Below are 23,220 nucleotides of genomic sequence, written 5' to 3'. Positions count from 1 at the left end.
GTCAGGTCGGAATCTCTCAGTCCCAGGGCATCGAAAACGTTTCGGAACATGATGTTTGAGTCTGCCCCCGTGTCTACCAAGATTCGTTTGACGAGACCAGTTCCGACCCTAGCCGTGATGACCATGGGCGGACTTTCCGGCACTTCGTCGAACCATTGGTCCTCCGGGCCGAAAGAGATAGGTGGGAGACCCTTAAGACTTCTAACAGGTGGGGTGGAGACCGCTAAGATCTTGGCATCTTTCTTCTGCGCCGATTTCGACCTCGGGGCGGTATTCCTGGCCGTCACCACGTTTACCACCGTGAGACCGTGGTCGTCACCCTCTGGCTCCTGTCGTCGTCTTGTTGGTCGGGATCTGTCCTCGTTATCGTTGTCCCGGTTGCGTCTCCTTGGTTCCCTTATAAGGTGGGAGAAGTCGGCAAGTTTGCCGTCCCTGATAGCTTGCTCGAGGGCATCCTTTAGGTCAAAGCAGTCTTAGGTCTTGTGCCCGTAACCCTTGTGGTACTCGCAGTAGAGGTTCTTGTTTCCTCCCGTCCTGTCCTTCAGTGGTCGGGGCTTCGACAGTATCCCCTTTTCTGCTATCTGTTGGAAAACTTCAGTGATCGATGCCGTGAGGGGGGTGTAATTGGTGAACTTCCCAACTCGGGGGAACGGTTTGGATGGTTTACTCGGACTGCCGTCCTTGGCGTGTTCCTTTGGTCTTTCTCTGGCTTCGAAGTGCCGGGGTTGGTTGTAGGCGGGCTGCCGTTTATTGGCAGCCACAACCCGGCTGACTTCCTCGTCATTAATGTATTCTTTGGCCACGCCCTGGATCTCTTGCATCGTCCAGACGGGCTTCGTGGTGAGGTGTTTCCTGAAATCCTCATTCGAGAGCCCGTTTGTTAAGCACAAACTTGCCACTGAGTCCGTCAGACCGTCAATTTCCAAGCACTCGTCGTTAAAACGGTCCAGGTACTTCCTGGTCGGCTCTCCGGGTCTCTGGGTCACCCCCAGTAAATTGATTGGGTGTTTGGCTTTGACAATCCTAGTTGTGAACTGAGCCAAGAAGGCGTGGCTAATGTCGGAGAATTGGGTCACCGAGCCTTGTGGGAGGTTGTTAAACCACCGTATTGCCGGGCCCGCTAAGGTGACCGGGAAAGCGCGACATCTGACCTCATCTCCCACCCCTTCTAAGTTCATCCTGGCCTCAAAGGCCGTCAGGTGTTCCAGGGGGTCTTGCGTTCCGTCATACTTAATGTCTGTCGGCTTGTCGAAGTGTTTTGGTAGTCGGACCTCGAGTACAGAGCGGTGGAAAGGGGTCGCTCCTATTATGACGGGTCCTCGGGCAGTTCTTCTCGACTCATTGTTCTCGCGGTGGGCTTCCTCGTTGCCTCTGTTCGACGCGCGCCGCCTTTCGTGTCGGGCGTAGATAATGGGGTCGCGACTTCTTCTTCTGGGGCGTACCCGTTCCCCCGTGCCCGTCTTGCCGTTTTCGCATTTGGTAGCAGTTCGGACCGGTTCGGTCGCGTAGTCGTCGAACTGGTTGAGGCCTATGAGCCGTCTGGCTCCCGGGGTGATCAGTCCCGGGGTGCCTTTTTAGATTTTGGTCACGAGGAGCAGATATGAAGTAAGAAAGTTTTGACAAGTAAAAAATTTGAACAAGTGAAAATTACTCGTCAGTTGGGTAAGTATTTGACAAAGTAAATAAACAAGTTGAATTAACATGTGGATGGGGCGAATACTAACTATCTGGCTAGGCTCTCTGGTCGGTGAGCCGGTGTGTCAGGAGTAGAACCTCTTTAGGTTATTCGCGTTCCATGTTCTGGGTATTTCCTTGCCGTCAAGTTTTTCGAGTTTGTAAGCGCCCTTGCCGAGTACCTCCCTTACCCTGTAGGGACCTTCCCAATTTGCCGCCAGCTTGCCTTCTCCTGGGGTCGGGACGCCGATGTCGCTGCGTCGCAGGACGAGGTCCCTTTCTTCGAAGTCTCGTTTGAGGACTTTGGCGTTGTAACGTAGGGCTATTCTTTGTTTCAGCGCCGTTTCTGTTAGGTGAGCCATTTCCCTTGTTTCTTCGATCAGGTCTTTCTCAATGGCTTCGCTCATGCCCGCGAGGAGTAGTCGGGGGCTTGGTTCGCCGATTTCGACTGGTATCACCGCGTCGACCCCGTATGTTAGGCGAAAGGGGGTTTCCCCCGTGGCGCTTTGCTCGGTTGTCCGGTAGGACCATAAGACGGAGGGGAGTTCGTCGGCCCAGTTTCCCTTCTTACTGTCTAGGCGCTTCTTTAGACCAAGAAGGATGACTTTGTTTGCGGCTTCTACCTGCCCGTTTGTTTGGGGGTGTTCTACTGAGGAGAACTTTTGCTTTATCCCCAGGCCAGAGAGGAATTCCATGAACTTCTTGTCGGTGAACTGGGTCCCATTGTCCGAGATAACGACCTCTGGGATGCCGAAACGGGTTATCACCTGCCTCCACATGAACTTCCGGCAGTTGGAGGACGATATCGTGGCTAGTGGTTCAGCCTCTACCCATTTGGTATAGTAGTCAATGGCTACAATGAGGTATTTGACTTGTCCTGGGCCGACTGGAAAGGGTCCCAGGAGGTCGACTCCCCATTGTGAAAAAGGACGTGTAGTCGTTAGCGAACTTAGCTCGGAGGCTGGCGCCTTGTGGAAGTTGGCGTTTTGTTGACACTTTGTGCATTTTGTGACAAATTCCTTCGAGTCCTTCATCATTGTTGGCCAGTAGTATCCTGCTCGGATGAGCTTCCTTGCCAGGGCTTTGCCCCCGATGTGATGTCCGCAACACCCTTCGTGGACTTCTCTAAGCACGTAGTCCGTTTGGTCGGGGTGCAAACACTTCAATAGGGGCTGGCTGAGTCCCTTTTTGAATAGTTGTCCCTGTATGATTGCGTATCTGGCCGCCTCCCTTCTTAAAGCTTTGGCCGCCTTCTCATCTTCAGGCAACTTGCCGAGTTCCAGGAAGTTGGTAATGGGGTCCAGCCATGAGGGGCTCGACTCCGTCAGGTGGAGGGCGACCGTTGGTTCCTTCACCATGCCCTGGATGAGCGACCGGTTACCCGATCCTGGCTTTGTGCTCGCGAGTTTCGACAAAAGGTCTGCTCGTGTGTTCTTTTCTCTTGGAACGTGCTGGATAATGACCTCCTGGAACTGGCTTGTCATTTGCTTAACCTTTTCCAAGTACTTTTGGAGGAGGGGGTCCCGGGCTTGGTAGCTTCCGTTTATCTGCGAGGTGACGACTTGGGAGTCGCTGCATACTTCGACTCTCGTCGCCCCGACTTCCCGAGCCAGCATTAGTCCGCCTAGGAGAGCCTCGTATTCTGCTTGGTTGTTCGACACGGGGAACTCGAACTTGGTCGATTGCTCATAGATGACCCCTGCTGGGCTTTCCAAGATGACCCCTGCTCCTCCGGACGTTTGGTTGGAGGCTCCGTCCACATGAAGCCTCCACCGTGTGCCCGTTTCCTCGGGAGGGTCGCTCGTTACTTCCACCAAGAAGTCTGCCATCGCTTGGGCCTTAATTGCGTGTCGCGGCTCATACTGTAGGTCATATTGTGAGAGCTCGATGGCCCAGGTCATCATCCTACCAGCCAAATCAGGTTTTTGTAGTATTTGCCGAATCGCCTGATCTGTCCTCACGACTATACGATGACTCTGGAAGTATTGTCTTAACCTTCGGGAGGATACTAGGAGCGCCAGCGCCAGTCTTTCCAGTTTACTGTACCTCAGCTCTGGTCCCTGGAGTGCCCTGCTCACGAAGTAGACGGGCTGTTGTGTCCTTGCTTCTTCTGTAACGAGGACCGCGGCAAGCGCTTCCTCGGTTACTGATAGATAAAGGTAGAGCGGTTCTCCGGCTCTGGGTTTCCCGAGGACTGGTGGTGCCGCCAAGATTTGCTTGAAGTGGTTGAATGCCTCTTCGCACGCTGGTGTCCATTCGAACGCCATTCCCTTTCTCATTAAGTTGAAGAAAGGTATGGCCCTTGCCGCCGATGCGCTGAGGAAACGGGACAAAGCTGTCAATCTCCCGGCAAGTCTCTGGACGTCTTTGATGCAACCCGGACTCTTCATTTGAAGGACCGCTTGGCATTTTTCGGGATTGGCTTCCACTCCTCTTTGAGTGATCATGAAGCCTAGGAACTTTCCGGCCTCCATGGCGAACGCGCATTTGAGTGGATTAAGCCTCATGCCGTGTTGTCGTAGGGACGAGAAAACGTCATTAAGGTCACTCAGGAGATCGTCAGGTCGGGCGGTCTTTGCGAGTATGTCATCTACATAAACTTCCACTGTTTTGCCCAGGAGTTCGCTGAATATCTTATTCATCAACCTTTGGTATGTGGCTCCTGCGTTTTTTAGGCCAAATGGCATTACCTTGTAACAATAGATTCCCCCTGGCGTTATGAACGCCGTTTTTTCCTCGTCGGGTCGGTGCATCGGTATCTGATTGTACCCTGAATAGGCGTCCATGAAACTCAGATATCTGTACCCTGCCGCTGCGTCGACGAGCGTATCAATATTAGGTAGGGGGTAGCAGTCCTTGGGACAAGCCTTGTTGAGGTCAGAGTAGTCTACGCACATTCTCCACCTCCCGTTGTGTTTTTTAACCAGAACCACATTCGACAACCAAGTCGAGTAATCCAATTCCCGGATGAATCCTGCTTCTAAGAGGCTGGCCGTTTGCTTGGCTACCTCGTCTGCCCTTTCCTGCGACATTTTCCTCCTTCTCTGGGCCACTGGTTTGGCTCCTGCCTTTACGGCCAGGCGATGCGACATGAGCTGGGGGTCTATCCCTGGCATGTCGGCAGGCGTCCAGGCAAAGAGGTCGGCGTTAGCCCTGATCATCTCCATCAAAGGCTCCTTTATTTCGTGCGGGAGGTTTCTGTTTATGAATGTGAACTTATCGTGCTCCTCGCCGACTCTGAACATTTCCAAGTCTCCTTCTGGCTCTGGTCTGGGTTTGTCGTCTACCCTGACGCCTCCTTGGATTTTTTCCTGAGAGAGAGGCTGGCATGGTCGCAAGCGACTGCCGTTTCCAAGTCGCCCCGGAGGGATCCCACGGATCCATCATCGGTGATGAACTTCATCACCAGTAGTTTCGTACTGATAGCTGCCCCCAAGTCGTTAATGGTCTTTCTCCCCAGGATGATGTTATAGGCCGTCGAATCTCGTAATATTACAAAGTCTGCCATGATTGTCCTTCGTCTTTGCCCTTGTCCCACAGAGGTCGGGAGTGTGATGATTCCGTCTGGCTTAATGAAGTGGTCTCCTAACCCTACCACACCGTGCTGGTGGGTCGTCAGGTCGGAATCTCTCAGTCCCAGGGCATCGAAAACGTTTCGGAACATGATGTTTGAGTCTGCCCCCGTGTCTACCAAGATTCGTTTGACGAGGCCAGTTCCGACCCTAGCCGTGATGACCATGGGCGGACTTTCCGGCACTTCGTCGAACCATTGGTCCTCCGGGCCGAAAGAGATAGGTGGGAGACCCTTAAGACTTCTAACAGGTGGGGTGGAGACCGCTAAGATCTTGGCATCTTTCTTCTGCGCCGATTTCGACCTCGGGGCGGTATTCCTGGCCGTCACCACGTTTACCACCGTGAGACCGTGGTCGTCACCCTCTGGCTCCTGTCGTCGTCTTGTTGGTCGGGATCTGTCCTCGTTATCGTTGTCTCGGTTGCGTCTCCTTGGTTCCCTTATAAGGTGGGAGAAGTCGGCAAGTTTGCCGTCCCTGATAGCTTGCTCGAGGGCATCCTTTAGGTCAAAGCAGTCTTGGGTCTTGTGCCCGTAACCCTTGTGGTACTCGCAGTAGAGGTTCTTGTTTCCTCCCGTCCTGTCCTTCAGTGGTCGGGGCTTCGACAGTATCCCCTTTTCTGCTATCTGTTGGAAAACTTCAGTGATCGATGCCGTGAGGGGGTGTAATTGGTGAACTTCCCAACTCGGGGGAACGGTTTGGATGGTTTACTCGGACCGCCGTCCTTGGCGTGTTCCTTTGGTCTTTCTCTGGCTTCGAAGTGTCGGGGTTGGTTGTAGGCGGGCTGCCGTTTATTGGCAGCCACAACCCGGCTGACTTCCTCGTCATTAATGTATTCTTTGGCCACGCCCTGGATCTCTTGCATCGTCCAGACGGGCTTCGTGGTGAGGTGTTTCCTGAAATCCTCATTCGAGAGCCCGTTTGTTAAGCACAAACTTGCCACTGAGTCCGTCAGACCGTCAATTTCCAAGCACTCGTCGTTAAAACGGTCCAGGTACTTCCTGGTCGGCTCTCCGGGTCTCTGGGTCACCCCCAGTAAATTGATTGGGTGTTTGGCTTTGACAATCCTAGTTGTGAACTGAGCCAAGAAGGCGTGGCTAATGTCAGAGAATTGGGTCACCGAGCCTTGTGGGAGGTTGTTAAACCACCGTATTGCCGGGCCCGCTAAGGTGACCGGGAAAGCGCGACATCTGACCTCATCTCCCACCCCTTCTAAGTTCATCCTGGCCTCAAAGGCCGTCAGGTGTTCCAGGGGGTCTTGCGTTCCGTCATACTTCATGTCTGTCGGCTTGTCGAAGTGTTTTGGTAGTCGGACCTCGAGTACAGAGCGGTGGAAAGGGGTCGCTCCTATTATGACAGGTCCTCGGGCAGTTCTTCTCGACTCATTGTTCTCGCGGTGGGCTTCCTCGTTGCCTCTGTTCGACGCGCGCCGCCTTTCGTGTCGGGCGTAGATAATGGGGTCGCGACTTCTTCTTCTGGGGCGTACCCGTTCCCCCGTGCTCTCCGACTCGTATTGGGGGCTCGGCGTGCGCCTCGAGCGGCTCCTCGAACGGGAACGGGTGGGGCTCCGCTCTGGGGAGCGTTGGTCGCGCTCTCTTTCTGCTAGCCTGCGCTCTAAGTCCTGCATTCTGTGGCGTAGTTCTTGCATTATCCTGGCGTGGTTATCACCCGTCCCCCCGAAGGGGCGTCTCTCGTGAGTCTGCGTCGCATCCCTCGGGGGAGACCGTTGCTGTTGCCGGGATTCCGTCGCGACGGCGCCTCCCCCGAGTACGGGGGGCGCTACCTCGGAACCTGTCCCAGTCTGGACCAGCACGAAATCCATGAACGTTCGTTCCCCGGCAACGGCGCCAATGTTCGGTAGGTCGGGTACCGGACGGTTCGGGTTAGGACCCTGAGGTCAACGTTTCGGATGGTGGAGAAGCTCGTCTGGTCGTGGTTTCTTGGTCCTGGGTGAGCGAGATCCCGAGCACTTCAAATGGAGAGGGGGGTGCCACCTGCAAAGACACTCCGATGCCCTTGTCAGAATATGTGCAGGCGGAGAGGAAATGGTGCGTGAATGTGACGTACCTTGGGGGGAGAGCCAGTCTCCCCCTTATATACATGTCAGTAGTGGGCCCTTCCAATGGGCAGGCCCATACCCTTAAAGGTGTTGTCCCACGGCTGTGTGCGAGCCGTACGGGACGCGTGTCCGGGTCGGGTGGAGGACGCACCACTGGGCCGGCGAGAACTCGGGTCGGGTTGACCCGTGCGAGTTTTGGGCCAGGCCGTAACATCAACCTCCCCACACTTAAACAATAGCATGTCCTCATGCTAAGTCCAAGATAAAGAGTAAGTTAAGGTTAAAGTGGTGAAATCTCATGCAATGCAATCTACTCTAAATGCAACTACCTACATGCATCATGCAATTCTTAATTGTTATTCACTTGTATGTAAAGCTTACATGTAGTTGAATTGATTCACATTCTCAAGGAGTCATATATATATATATATATATAGCCAAACCTTAGATAATGATAAAGCACTTTTACAGTTGAGATGGGAGAGAAAAAACATTCTATAAACTTGCAAGACAATTAATAATTCAAGCAGAGATATATGTTAATGAGTCATTGAACCCTCACTGGATTTTGTGTTTACTCTCTAGTCACTCAGTGTTTATTGGGTTAATCACTCTATTCTTCTTTTTATCCTTCCTTTCTATAACTTTGTTCTTCATCTAACCAATCAACAATTATAGAATATAGGCATACAAAAGTCATGAGGTCTTTAATTAAGGTTGTAATGGGGTCAAGGTAAAGGTAAAGGTATATGTATAAGGCTAAGTGAGCTAATTAAGCGAATCCTTGATTTGTCTAAGATCTCACCTAACATACATACTTTGTAAAGCAAAACTTCTTTACCTATGTTCCCACTTTTTCCCACTTTTGATGTTACATGCTCATACTTTAACTTTTGTCCCATGTGCATTTATTTTGCATTTGGGGAATTCTTTTGTATCTCCTTTATTCAAATACTGAAAAATAACATTTTTTTATTGCACATGGTAATTCAATTATTTGATTTTACATGAGCATGCTTTCCAAAATTTTTATTTGAATAATTTTGTTCTTTTCAACTTTTCTACCTTTTGTTTTTATCATCCATGTTCCCAATAGGTTTCCCACATTTAAACAATTACACACTTTCTATCTTAAGCTAACCAAGGATTCAACTTGGGATTTTTATTTTGTTTTTCTACTTAAGGCTAGTATTGTGGTTTATAGAATAAGAGGGGGTTTAAAGGTTCAAGAGGGCTGACAAGCGTGATGTAAAAGGTAGGCTAATTTGGGATAAGTGAGCTAAAATCAAACAATGGCCTCAATCTCTCTCTTGGTATGTATTTCTATTCTATAATCGGACATATAGATTAAAACAAAGTAAAGAACATCAGAATAAAAAAGAAGGGCGGAACACACAGGAATAAAATATTATGGTTTGAATGTAACCATACAATTAAGCTCAAAACTCACAGGATGTGTGTTCTCTAACTCAAAAATCATATATCAGTTATGTATGTCATGCAAGTAAAATTAAAAGTTCCCATTATTCTCAATGTAAAACTTAAGGTGGCTTTAAAGTTCTAGTGTTTCTCCTTGATGAAATGTTGTTAACTAACTAACATTTAATGCTATATATACAAGGTGTGTAGATTGTTTTTATTATATCCAAGTTTCTAGTTTACTTCCTTTTTATATTTTCAAATTAAACTAAGCTATCTTATGCTAGAAAGGGTAAATTATACTAATTAATCCACAATTTCTATAACTAATAAGTTAGAATTGCAACTAAACTAAATGGTTAAAATATGAACTAAAAATGCAAAATAGAGAAATAGAGTAGAAATACATGAAAATAGCAATGTATAAGTACTGAGAAAATAAAAATAAAAATAAAGAGAAAAATAGCAAAATAAAATGAGAGAGTCTGTAGTGGTTCACCAAAAAAATACGCCAGAGATGGCGACCTCCCCACACTTAAAATGAAGCATCGTCCCTGATGCTCACTCAAGCAGGGTGTGAAGGGGTGTCATCACTGGAAGGGTGGGTAGCTGGAGTCTCTGTGGTGGTGGTCTGAGGATCTGCCTGCTGCAGAGGAGGTGCTGACTGAATAGGGATCTCTGGGTCTACAGCCTGAATCTGAGGCGGAGCCTACTGATGTGATGCAGCCTGCTCTGTGCCTGTCTGTGCAGCCTCGCACTGTGGATGGGTCTCTGCCTCGTGATCATCTGCCTCCTCCTCAGATGGTGTGTCAGGCTCTGAGGGAATGTCGCCGCCAGATCGGATCATCAGCTTCAGGTGCTCATAGCGTCGCTTGTTGCGACGCTCCATCTGGTCGAGCCGCCGAAACAGGCGGTGCACTAGGTGATAAACTGGCTCTGAGGCAGGTGGAGGTGCAGTAGTGGTAGCAGGGGTGGCTGGGGTAGCTGTGGAGGAAGAGGGGTCGGCAGACGGTGTGGCTGTCTCAGCAGTAGCAGTGAGGAATGGAGGTCTGTAGCCCAAAGCCAGAAAATTCCTGCTGTGAGGGATAATCTTCTTGCATTCTGCAGCAGGTGGATTCTCATCAGCATCCTCCCAAGGCACGTCAGCTTGACGGCCTAGCTGTGTAATCAGATAAGGAAAGGGTAGAGTGCCTCGGACGTGGACCCTGGCCATATAGTACCGGATAAAGCGTGGCAGGTACAGGTCCTTACCCTCCATCACACACCATAGGAGGGTGATCATAGCAGCAGGGATCTCTGTCTCATGGGTACTCGGCATAACAAAATTGCTCAGGATCTGGTGCCATAGCCGAGCCTCATCTTTTAAGTAAATCCGCTTGATTTCCTTTGGCATGGTGGTATTCTGACCCATGATCCATGGAACGGTCGGGTCAAGGGCTATCCTGGCCTTGACTGCATCCCAATCAAACTTCATGAAGCGCATATCCTCCTCAGCTCTTTGATAACCATCCAGCTGATCAGATTTAGGCAGAAGCTTCAGAACATCCTCTATGGCCTCTTCAGTGACCAGAATCTGCTTCCCTCTTAGGTTCACTGCATCTAGGGAAGTCTTGAAGTAATTGCAGTAGAATTCCCTTACCTCAGCTTTGCTAAAGTCCCTAATTAGAGGTGTCCAGAGTTCTTAAGCACACTCTTCTTTTTGCTTTGGACCTTGACTTTAACCGCTTAGTCTCAACTTTTCACTTGACACCTTCACGCCACAAGCACATGGTTAGGGACAGCTTGGTTTAGCCGCTTAGGCCAGGATTTTATTCCTTTAGGCCCTCCTATCCACTGATGCTCAAAGCCTTGGATCCTTTTTATTACCCTTGCCTTTTGGTTTTGAAGGCTATTGACTTTTTCTGCTTGATTTTTCTTTTTCTTTCTCTAAATTTTTTTTTTCTGCAAGCTTTTGTATTCACTGCTTTTTCTTGCTTCAAGAATCATTTTTATGATTTTTCAGATTTTCAATAACATGTCTCATGTTCATCATTCTTTCAAGAGCCAACATATTTAACAGTCTTAAACATCAAATTCAAAAGACATATGCACTGTTCAAGCATTCATTCAGGAGACAGAAAGCATTGCCACCACATGTAAATAACTAGAATTTTTTTTGTTAAAAACTCGAAATTTATTGCCTCTTATTCTAAAGATCTATTTTATTCATGTTTGCTGATGATGAGAAAAATAAATTATAACTTAATTGAAAATAAGATCAAAATAGGTTTGCTAGTTGCTACTACTTATATCTACTTTCTAAGGTAAACTCCTATAATGACAACTATCACAGAGTTAAAGCAAAAATTGGAATTTAACAACCTTTGTTCTGGGAAGTGGATGTTCCTCTAATCTGCGGGGTGCTTGGTCCTTCAAGAGATAATTTCTGGTGCTTCAATTCCCTTAAATCACGCTCTTGCTCCTCCTGCTCTTTAAGTAAATAGCAAAGAATGCTACTTTGTTCCTTTTGTTCTTTCTTTATTTGTTCCATAGCTTCTTGCATCTTGGTAATAGATGTTTCAAGATACTCCCAGTATGCAAATTGAGGGATTTCTGGGAGAATTTCCTGTGTTCTCTTCTTGATGGGGTCATCCTGTGCTTATTGTTTTTCCATTGATGCTTTGGTGATTGGCCGCTCAACTGAGATATACTCAGTTATTCCTATCCTTACTCCAGCATCCTTGCAGAGCATAGAAATCAAGCTTTGATAAGCCAACCTGGCATCTTTGGAATTTTTGTTTACAATTTTGTAAAATTCAGTTGAAATCAGTTGATGAACTTCCACTTCTTTTCTCATCATGATGCAATGGATCATCACTGCTCTTCTAATAGTGACTTCAGAACGGTTGGTAGTGGGCAGCAGAGAATGCCCAATGAAGTCCAGCCATCCTCTGGCGACTGGTTTGAGATCTTCTCTTTTGAGTTGATTTGGGACACCCTTCGTGCTGGTGGTCCACCTGGCTCCAGGGATACATATATCCTCTAGAATCTTATCCAGGCTCTTGTCTGTTCTCATCATTCTCCTATTGAAGGAGTCTGGATCATCTTTCAGCTGAGGTAGCTTTAAGATCTCCCTGATCTTGTCAGGGTGGGTATGAACAATCTTTCCTCTGACCAAGGTCTGATAGTCATAGAGAACAGATCCAGATAGTCTTTGCCTGTTTGTTTGCCACATATTAGCATAGAACTCCTAGACTATATTCCTTCCCACTTTCGTTTCAGGATTAGCTAGGATCTTCCAGTTCCTGATTCGAATTTGCTCCTGGATCTCCGGATATTCGTCTTCTTTCAGATCGAATCTAACTTCCGGGATCACTGATCTTAGACCCATTATTTTGTAATAATGGTCTGAATGTTCTTTAGTTAAAAACTTCCATTGATTCCAAAGTGGTTTTGGTACACTCTCTTTCTTACCTCTTGAAGTGGGTTGTTTTCCTTTAGGAGCCATGATCTTAGTGGGTATGGTTTAGTGATCACGGATAAACACACCAAACTTAGAGGTTTACTTGTCCTCAAGCAAAATAAAAGAAAGGAGAGGGATAGAAGGAGAGCTAGTGTCGAATGGTGGATTTAAGGAGGGAGGCCAAATGTGTTTTTAAAAGGGAGGGGGGTAGGATTTTCAAAAATATTAAAAAAGATAAGATAGAAGATATGATTTAAAAAGTATGATATGAAAAGATGTAATTTAAGATTAAAAAGATATGAAGGATATTTGAAAAAGATAAATTTGGATTTTGAAAAAGATAATGTGGAGATTTGAAAAAGATATTGATTAGTTAAAAAGATTTTAGAATGAAAAGATATAGATTTGTTTTGAAAATTTGAAAAAGAGTTGAATTGGATTGAAAAGAAGAATTCGTGTTTATGGATTAAGATACATTTGATATTTTTAAGGTAGGATTTTTAGAAATTAGGGATTTTAGAAATCAGGGTTCTTAACATGTTTATGCAAGAAATCATGAATTGAAACATGAAAATTAAAATTAGAATGAAAAATATGAAGTAAAAACGAATTCACCACCTCCCCACCATCCTGGCGTTTGAACGCCCAAATGCTGCATGTTTTGGGCGTTCAACGCCCAGCTGTTGCTTCTTTCTGGCGTTGAACGCCAGGAACTCTTTTGTCACTGGGCGTTAACGTTGTAAATCTGGCGTTAAACGCCCAGAAGGAGCTTCTTTCTGGTGTTCAACGCCCAGAAGATGCTTCTTTCTGGCGTTTAACGCCCAGATGGCCATCCTTACTGACGTTTTCTTGCCAGTGAGCTCTTTTTCTCTATTTTGTGTGCAGATTCTTTCTGTAACCCTGTGAACTTATGTAATTGACTCTTTACCTTAGTATCAATGAACTTTATATGAACAAATAAAATCAAGAATATGGCAAAATGCTTAGAGGAAGTGATGCTCCATGGCTGGGTTGCCTCCCAGCAAGCGCTTTTTTATTGTCTTTAGCTGGACCTTGCTGAGCTTTTAATTTAGCTTCAGCCTTGAGCACTCTTGCTCAATATTGCCTTCAAGATAGTGCTTGATTCTCTGTCCATTAACAATGAACTTCTTATCAGAATCAATATCTTGAAGTTCCACATAACCATATGGTGATACACTTGTAATCACATATGGTCCCCTCCACCGGGATTTCAGTTTTCCGGGGAATAGCCTGAGTCTAGAGTTAAACAACAGAACCTTCTGTCTTGGTTCAAAGATTCTAGATGACAGCTTTCTGTCATGCCACTTTTTTTATTTCTCTTTATAAAGCTTGGCATTTTCGAAAGTAGTGAATCTGAATTCCTCTAGCTCATTTAGCTGAAGCAATCTTTCTTCTCCAGCTAATTTGGCATCAAAGTTCAGGAATCTGGTTGTCCAGTAGGCTTTATGTTCCAGTTCCACGGGCAGGTGACATGCCTTACCATATACAAGTTGGTATGGAGAGGTCCCTATAGGAGTCTTGAATGCTGTTCTGTATGTCCACAGAGCATCATCCAAGCTTCTTGCCCAATCCTTTCTACGGGTATTTACAGTCCGTTCTAGGATTCTTTTTAGCTCTATGTTAGAGACTTCAGCTTGCCCATTAGTTTGTGGATGATATGGAGTTGCCACCTTGTGGTGAATCCCATACCGGACCATGGCAGAGTAAAACTGTTTGTTGCAGAAGTGAGTGCCCCCATCACTGATTAGTACTATAGGGACCTCAAACCTGCTGAAGATATATTTCTGGAGGAACTTCAGCACTGTTTTAGTATCATTGGTGGGTGTGGCATAACCATGAGGCAGATTACCAGCTCTTTGGCAACTGTCACAGTTACGTACAAACTCTCGGGAATCTCTATAGAGTGTGGGCCAATAAAAGCCACATTGGAGGACCTTGGTGGCTGTTCGCTCACCTCCGAAATGGCCTCCATATTGTGATCCATGGCAATGCCATAGGATCCTCTGTGCTTCTTCTCTAGGCACACACCTACGGATTATTCCGTCTGCACATCTCTTGAAGAGATAGGGTTCATCCCACAAGTAGTACTTTGCATCAGTGATTAATTTTTTCTTTTGTTGCCTGTTGTACTCCTTAGGTATGAACTTTGCAGCCTTATAGTTTACAATGTCTGCAAACCATGGTATTTCCTGAATGGCAAACAAATGCTCATCCGAGAAAGTCTCAGAGATCTCAAGAGAGGGGAGGGACGTCCCTTCTACTGGCTCTATCCGGGACAGATGATCAGCCACTTGGTTCTCTGTCCCTTTTCTGTCTCTTATTTCTATATCAAACTCTTGCAGAAGCAACACCCATCTTATGAGCCTGGGTTTTGAATCCTGCTTTGTGAGTAGATATTTAAGAGCAGCATGGTCAGTATACACAATCACCTTTAATCCTACTAAGTATGATCTAAACTTGTCAATGGCATAAACCACTGCAAGCAATTCTTTTTCTCATGAAAGGATCAACAAAAGCCTCAACAAGGCTTTAATAATGGTGGAAGAAACAGGTTTAGTAATAGCAAGCCTTTTCCATCATCCACTTAGCAACAGACAGAGAACTCTGAACAAAATACCTCTAATTTAGCAAACTTAGTCTCTGATCTATCTAAGGCCACTGTGAGTTTCATGAATGAAACAAGATCCTCCATTAGAAATCCCTCCTAGTACTCTCCCAAGCAATACAGAAGAAAATCCAAAAGGAGAGTGCAAGGCCATTGATATAACCATCATGGCTGAATCCAAGGAAGAAGGGGAGGACGTAAATCCCAGTGAGGAAGACCTCCTGGGACGTCCAGTGATCAATAAGGAGTTTCCCTTTGAGGAACCAAAGGAATCTGAGGCTCATCTAGAGACCATAGAGATTCCATTAAACCTCCTTATGCCATTCATGAGCTCTGATGAGTATTCCTCTTCTGAAGAGAATAAGGATGTTACTGAGGAGCAAGCTACCAAGTACCTTGATGCAATCATGAAGCTGAATGCCAAATTATTTGGTATTGAGACTTGGGAAGATGAACCTCCCTTGTTCACCAATGAACTGAGTGATCTGGATCAACTGACATTGCCTCAGAAGAAACAGGATCCTGGAAAGTTCCTAATACCTTGTACCATAGGCACCATGATCTTTGAAAAGGCTCTATGTGACCTTGGTTCAGGGATAAACCTCATGCCCCTCTCTATAATAGAGAAGCTGGGAATCTTTGGGGTGCAAGTTACTAAAATCTCATTAGAGATGGCAGACAATTCAAGAAAACAGACTTATGGACAAGTAGAGGAGGTGTTAGTAAAGGTTGGAGGCCTTTACATCCCTGCTGATTTCATAGTCCTAGATACTGGGAAGGATGAGGATGAATCCACCATCCTTGGAAGACCCTTCCTAGCCACAGCAAGAGCTGTGATTGATGTTGACAGAGGTGAACTAGTCCTTCAATTGAATGAGGACTCCCTTGTGTTTAAAACTCGAGGTCATCCTTCTATAAATATGGAGAGGAAGCATAAAAAGCTTCTCTCAAAATAGAGTCAACCAGAGCCCCCACAGTCAAACTCTAAGTTTGGTGTTGGGAGGCCACAACCAAACTCTAAGTTTGGTGTTGAACTCCCATATCCTAACTCTAAGTTTGGTGTTGGAAAGTCTCAACAATGCTCTGAACATCTGTGAGGCTCCATGAGTGCCCACTGTCAAGCTATTGACATTAAAGAAGCGCTTGTTGGGAGGCAACCCAATTTTTATTTATCTAATTTTATTGTTCTTTCATGTTTTATTAGGTTCATGATCATGTGGAGTCACAAAATAAATATAAAAATTGAAAACGGAATCAAAAACAGCAGAAGAAAAATCACACCCTAGAGGAAGATCTCACTGGCGTTTAAACGCTAGTAAGAAGCATCTGGCTGGCGTTCAACGCCAGAATAGAGCATGGTTATGGCGCTGAACGCCCAAAATGGGCAGCACCTGGGCGTTTGAATGCTAGAATTGCACCCTGGAAAAGAGCTGGCGCTGAACGCCCAGAACAAGCATGGTTCTGGCATTCAACGCCAGAAATGGACAACAAATGGGCGTTCAACGCCCAGAACAAGCACCAATCTGGCGCTGAACGCCCAGAGTTGTGTGCAAGGGCATTTTGCATGCCCAATTTGGTGCAAGGTTGTAAATCCTTAAACACCTCAGGATCTGTGGATCCCACAGGATCACCTCATGATCTGTGGACCCCACAGGATCCCCACCTACCTCCACTCACTTCTTCTCACCCCTCTTTCACACAATCCCACAAACACTCTTCCCCAAAACTCTTCACCAATCACCTCAATCTCTCTTCCCTATCACCACTTCACCATTCACATCCATCCACTCTTCCCCATAAACCTACCTCAAAAACCCCACCTACCTTCAAAATTCAAAATCAATTTCCCACCAAAAACCCACCCTTATAGCCGAACCTTAACCCCCTCCCTTCCCTATATATAGCCCTCCATTCTTCCTCATTTTCACACAACACAACCCTCTCTTCTCTTCTTGGCTGAATACACCCCTCCCCCCTCTCCTCCATATCTTCTTCTTCTTCATCTATTCCTTCTTCTCTTGCTCGAGGGCGAGCAATATTCTAAGTTTGGTGTGGTAAAAGCATAAGCTTTTTGTTTTTCCATTACCATTGATGGCACCCAAGATCGGAGTATCCTCTAGAAAAGGGAAAGGGAAGATAAAAGCTTCCACCTCCGAGTCATGAGAGATGGAAAGATTCATCTCCAAAGCTCATCAAGACCACTTCTATGATGTTGTGGCCAAGAAGAAGGTGATCCCCGAGGTCCCTTTCAAGCTCAAGAAGAATGAGTATCCGGAGATCCGACATGAAATCCAAAGAAGAGGTTGGGAAGTTCTAACAAACCCCATCCAACAAGTCGGCATCCTAATGGTTCAAGAGTTCTATGCCAATGCATGGATCACTAGGAACCATGATCAAAGTAAGAACCCAAACCCAAAGAATTATATTACAATGGTTCGGGAAAAATACTTAGATTTTAGTCCGGAGAATGTGAGATTGGCGTTTAACTTGCCTATGATGCAAGGAGATGCACGCCCCTACACTAGAAGGGTACACTTTAATCAAAGGTTGGACCAAGTTCTCATGGACATATGTGTGGAAGGAGCTCAATGAAAGATTGACTCCAAAGGCAAGCCGGTTCAATTACGAAGACTGGACCTCAATCCTGTAGCTAGAGGATGGCTGGAATTCATCCAACGCTCCATCATCCCCACTAGCAACCGATCTGAAGTTACTGTGGATCGGGTCATCATGATCCATAGGAGAGGAAGTAGAAGTTCATGAAGTCATCTCCCTTGAACTCTACAAAATAGCCGAAAAGCCCTCTCCTGGGACAAGGCTAGCTTTTCCTCATCTTATTTGCCATCTATGTTATTCAGCTGGAGCTTTCATAGAAGGAGACATTCCCATTGAGGAAGAGAAGCCCATCACTAAGAAAAGGATGGAGCAAGCAAGAGTGCCCATTCATGGATCTCAAGAGACGCATGAAGCTCATCACCATGAGATCCCGGAAATGCCTCAAATGCATTTTTCTCCACAAAACTATTAGGAGCAAATCAACACCTCCCTAGGAGAATTAAGTTCCAACATGGGACAATTAAGGGTGGAACATCAAGAGCACTCCATCATCCTTCATGAAACAAGAGAAGATCAAAAAGCAATGAGGGAGGAGCAACAAAGACAAGGAAGAGACATAGAAGAGCTCAAGGACATCATTGGTTTCTCAAGAAGGAAACGCCACCATCACTAAGGTGGACTCATTCCTTATTCTTATTTTTTGTTTTTTGTTTTCTTAATGTTAAGTGCTTATCCATGTTTGTGTCTTATTACATGATCATTAGTAGTTAGTAACTATGTCTTAAAGTTATGAATGTCCTATGAATCCATCACATCTCTTAAATGAAAAATGTTTTAATTCAAAAGAACAAGAAGTACATGAGTTTCGAATTTATCCTTGAACTTAGTTTAATTATATTGATGTGGTGACAATGCTTCTTGTTTTCTGAATGAATGCTTGAACAGTGCATATGTATTTTGAAGTTGTTGTTTAAGAATGTTAAATATGTTGGCTCTTGAAAGAATGATGACAAGGAGACATGTTATTTGATAATCTGAAAAATCATAAAAATGGTTCTTGAAGCAAGAAAAAGCAGCAAAGAACAAAGCTTGCAGAAAAAAAAACAAAAAAATAGCGAAAAAAAAGAGAGCAAAAGGAAGCAGAAAAAGCCAAAAGCTCTTAAAACCAAAAGACAAGAGCAAAAAGCCAATAGCCCTTAAAACCAAGAGGCAAGGGTAATAAAAAGGATCTCAAGACTTTGAGCATCAGTGGATAGGAGGGCCTAAAGGAATAAAATCTTGGCCTAAGCGGCTAAACCAAGCTGTCCCTAACCATGTGCTTGTGGCGTGAAGGTGTCAAGTGAAAACTTGAGACTGAACGGTTAAAGTCAAGGTCCAAAGCAAAAAAAAGAGTGTGCTTAAGAAACCTGGACACCTCTAATTGGGAACTTTAGCAAAGCTGAGTCACAATCTGAAAAGGTTCACCCAATTATGTGTCTGTGGCATTTATGTATCCGATGGTAATACTGGAAAACAAAGTGCTTAGGGCCACGGCCAAGACTCAAAAAGTAGCTGTGTTCAAGAATCAACATACTGAACTAGGAGAATCAATAACACTATCTGAACTCTGAGTTCCTATAGATGCCAATCATTCTGAACCTCAATGGATAAAGTGAGATGCCAAAACTATTCAAGAGACAAAAAGCTACAAGTCCCGCTCATCTGATTGGAGCTATGTTTCATTGATAGTTTGAAATTTATAGTATATTCTCTTCTTTTTATCCTATTTGATTTTCAGTTGCTTGGGGACAGGCAATAATTTAAGTTTAGTGTTGTGATGAGCGGATAATTTATACGCTTTTTGGCATTATTTTTAGTATGTTTTTAGTAGAATCTAGTTACTTTTAGGGATGTTTTCATTAGTTTTTATGTTAAATTCACATTTCTGGACTTTACTTCTGTAAACCCTAGTAACTAGTTTATTATAAATAGGACTTTTTACTATTGTATTAGAGATCTTAGGATCATCTTTGATCAGTTGTATGCTATCTTAGACTTTCATGGGGGCTGGCCATTCGGCCATGCCTGAACCATTATCACTTATGTATTTTCATACGGTAGAGTTTCTGCACTCCATAGATTAAGGTGTGGAGTTCTGCTGTTTCTCAAAGATTAATGCAAAGTACTACTGTTTTTCTATTCAATTCAACTTATTCCGCTTCCAAGATATTCATTCGCATTTCAACCTGAATGTGATGAACGTGACAATCATCATCATTCCCCCACGAACGCGTGCCTGACAACCACTTCCGTTCCACCTTAAATTGAATGAGTATCTCTTGGATCTCTTAATCAGAATCTTCGTGGTATAAGCTAGATTGATGACGGCATTCATGAGAGTCCGGAAAGTCTAAACCTTGTCTGTGGTATTCCGAGTAGGACTCTGGGATTGAATGACTATGACGAACTTCAAACTCACGAGTGCTGGGCGTAGTGACAGACGCAAAAGGAGGGTGAATCCTATTCCAGTATGATCGAGAACCTCAGATGATTAGCCGTGCTGTGACAGAGCATTTGGACCATTTTCACAAGAGGATGGGATGCAGTCATTGACAAGGGTGATGCCTCCAGACGATTAGCCATGCAGTGACAGCGCATCGGACCATTTTCCAGAGAGGATAAAAAGTAGCCATTGACAACGGTGATGTCCTTACATAAAGTCAGCCATGGAAAGGAGTAGGATTGATTGGATGAAGACAGCAGGAAAGCAGAGGTTCAGAGGAACGAAAGCATCTCTATGCGCTTATCTGAAATTCTCACCAATGATTTACATAAGTATTTCTATCCTTATTTTATTATATATTTTCGAAAACTCCATAACTATTTTATATCCGCCTGACTGAGATCTACAAGGTGACCATAGCTTGCTTCATACCAACAATCTCCGTGGGATCGACCCTTACTCACGTAAGGTTTATTACTTGGACGACCCAGTGCACTTGCTGGTTAGTTGTATCGAAGTTGTGAATGAAAAACAATTTATTAAGACGTGCGTACAGAGTTTTTGGCGCCGTTGCCTGAGATCACAATTTCGTGCACCAAGTTTTTGGCGTCGTTGTCGGGGATTGTTCGAGTTTGGACAACTGACGGTTCATCATATTGCTCAGATTAGGTAATTTTCTTCTTATTTTGTTTTCAAAAAAAAAAATTTCAAAAAAAAATTTTTCAAAAATTTCTCATCTGTTTTCAAAAATTATTCTAAAATTTTTTTAAGAATGAATTCTAGTGTTTCATGAAGCATGTTGAAGCCTGACTGGTTGTTAAGCCATGTCTAAATTCATTTAGACTGGGGCTTCCAACCCAACATTATCAAGAGCAAGCTAGTTGTTGCTAATCCACCTGCTGCTGTTCCTGATCCACTTGATTTACATGCTAAAACTTGACTGGCTATTAAGCCATGTCTAACCCTCAGATTGGAGCTTTAAACTAAGAGTGCAAGATTCCTGTATTTCATATTAAAAATTTTGGAATCCTTATTTTTCTTTTTCAAATTAATTTTTGAAAAATACCAAAAAAAATTAGAAAATCATAAAAATCAAAAATATTTTGTGTTTCTTGTTTGAGTTTTTAGTCAAATTTTAAGTTTGGTGTCAATTGCATGTTCATCTTGCATTTTTCGAAAAAATCATGCATTCATGGTGTTCTTCATGATCTTCAAGTTGTTCTTGGTAAGTCTTCTTGTTTGATCTTGATGTTTTCTTGTTTTGTGTCTTTTCTTGTTTTTCATATGCATTTTTGCATTCATAGTGTCTAAACATGAAAGATTTCTAAGTTTAGTGTCTTGCATGTTTTCTTTGCATTAAAAATTTTTTCAAAAATATGTTCTTGATGTTCATCATGATCTTCATAGTGTTCTTGGTGTCCATCTTGACATTCATAGCATTCTTGCATGCATTCATTGTTTTGATCCAAAATTTTCATGCATTGCATCATTTTCATGTTTTTCTCTCTCATCATTAAAAATTCAAAAATCAAAAAAATATCTTCCCCTTTTTCTCTCTCAAAATTTCGAAAATTAGATTTAACTTTTTCAAAAATTTTTAAAATTCAGTTGTTTTTATGAGTCAAATCAAATTTTCAATTTAAAAATCTTATCTTTTTCAAAAATCAAATCTTTTTCATTTTTCTTAGTTATTTTCGAAAATTTTAAAAATATTTTTCAAAAATCTTTTTCTTATCTTTATCACATAATTTTCGAAAATAACATCATCAATTAATGTTTTGATTCAAAAATTTCAAGTTTGTTACTTACTTGTTAAGAAAGATTCAAACTTTAAGTTCTAGAATCATATTTTGTGATTTCTTGTGAATCAAGTCATTAATTGTGATTTTAAAAATCAAATTTCTTTCAAAACTAATTTCAATCATATCTTTTCAAAAATATCTTTTTATATTATCTTTTTCAAAATCATATCTTTTTCAAAAATTTGATTTTAAAATATCTTCTCTAACTTCTTATCTTCTTATCTTTTCAAAATTGATTTTCAAATTTGTTTCAACTAACTAACTAACTTTTTGTTTGTTTCTTATCTTTTTCAAAACTACCTAACTAACTCTCTCTCTCTCTAATTTTTGAAAATATCTCCCTCTTTTTCAAAATTTCTTTTTAATTAACTAATTATTTTAATTTTTTATTTTAATTTTTGAAAATTACTAACCTTTTTCAAAAACTATTTTCGAAAATCACTAACTCTTTTTCAAAAATTATTTTCGAAAATCCTCTTTCTCTCTCATCTCCTTCTATTTATTTATTCATCTACTAACACTTCATCTCACCAAAAATCCGAACTCTCTCTCTGAGTTCATATTTCCTATTCTTTTTTTCTTTTACTCACACAGGGACTTCTATACTGTGGTAAAAAGGATCCCTATTATTATTGTTTTTCTGTCCCTCTTTTTCATATGAGCAGGAGCAAGGACAAGAATATTCTTGTTGAAGCAGATCCAGAACCTGAAAGAACTCTGAAGAGGAAACTAAGAGAAGCTAAATTACAACAATCCAGCAAGCACCTTTCAGAAATTTTCGAACAAGAAGAGGAGATGGCAGCCGAAAATAATAATAATGCAAGGAGGATGCTTGGTGACTTTACTGCACCTAATTCCAATTTACATGGAAGAAGCATCTCCATCTTTACCATTGGAGCAAACAATTTTGAGCTGAAACCTCAATTAGTTTCTCTGATGCAGCAAAACTGCAAGTTTCATGGACTTCCATCTGAAGATCCTTTTCAGTTCTTAACTGAATTCTTGCAGATCTGTGATACTGTTAAAACTAATGGAGTAGATCCTGAAGTCTACAGGCTCATACTTTTTCCTTTTGCTGTAAGAGACAGAGCTATAATATGGTTGGACTCTCAACCTAAGGATAGCCTGAACTCTTGGGATAAGCTGGTCAAGGCTTTCTTAGCCAAGTTCTTTCCCTCTCAAAAGCTGAGTAAGCTTAGAGTGGATGTTCAAACCTTCAGACAGAAAGAAGGTGAATCCCTCTATGAAGCTTGGGAGAGATACAAAAAACTGACCAAAAAATGTCCTTCTGACATGCTTTCAGAATGGACCATCCTGGATATATTCTATGATGGTCTTTATGAATTAGCTAAAATGTCATTGGATACTTCTGCAGGTGGATCCATTCACCTAAAGAAAATGTCTGCCGAAGCTCAAGAACTCATTGAGATGGTTGCTAATAACCAGTTCATGTACACTTCTGAGAGGAATCCTGTGAGTAATGGGACGCCTCAGAAGAATGGAGTTCTTGAAATTAATACTCTGAATGCCATATTGGCTCAGAACAAAATATTGACTCAGCAAGTCAATATGATTTCTCAGAGTCTGAATG

The 23,220-nt window shown here is 43.6% G+C and overlaps 1 protein-coding gene and 1 non-coding gene across 2 annotated transcripts; both read right to left on the bottom strand.

Moving 5' to 3' along the window:
• Window positions 1-4,957: 4,957 nt before the first annotated feature.
• LOC112770433 (uncharacterized) lies at window positions 4,958-7,065 on the bottom strand. The gene is made up of 2 exons (XM_025814790.2): window positions 5,929-7,065; window positions 4,958-5,743 (listed from the first exon to the last, which is right to left on the bottom strand). The coding sequence occupies exons 1-2, from the start codon at window positions 7,063-7,065 to the stop codon at window positions 4,958-4,960; spliced, it is 1,923 nt and encodes a 640-aa protein (XP_025670575.2).
• A 15,755-nt stretch (window positions 7,066-22,820) lies between these two features.
• Window positions 22,821-22,928, bottom strand: LOC112774950 (small nucleolar RNA R71). Its single transcript, XR_003189403.1, has one exon. It is a non-coding gene; the product is annotated as a small nucleolar RNA R71 (small nucleolar RNA).
• Between the last annotated feature and the right edge of the window lie 292 nt (window positions 22,929-23,220).

The sequence above is a fragment of the Arachis hypogaea genome, chromosome 18, assembly GCF_003086295.3.
Source record: "Arachis hypogaea cultivar Tifrunner chromosome 18, arahy.Tifrunner.gnm2.J5K5, whole genome shotgun sequence".
Classification (NCBI taxonomy): Eukaryota; Viridiplantae; Streptophyta; class Magnoliopsida; order Fabales; family Fabaceae; genus Arachis; species Arachis hypogaea.
The sequence above is the reverse complement of the archived record's forward strand: the minus strand, read 5'-3'. Positions and strand labels throughout refer to the sequence as shown.

Excerpts from the sequence above, each read along its gene's own strand:
- LOC112770433 (XM_025814790.2), bottom strand. The coding sequence starts at position 7,065 with ATGGATTTCGTGCTGGTCCAGACTGGGACAGGTTCCGAGGTAGCGCCC. Across the intron at positions 5,744-5,928 it reads CATCCAAACCGTTCCCCCGA|GATGCCCTCGAGCAAGCTAT; the intron begins GTTGGGAAGTTC and ends TTTGACCTAAAG.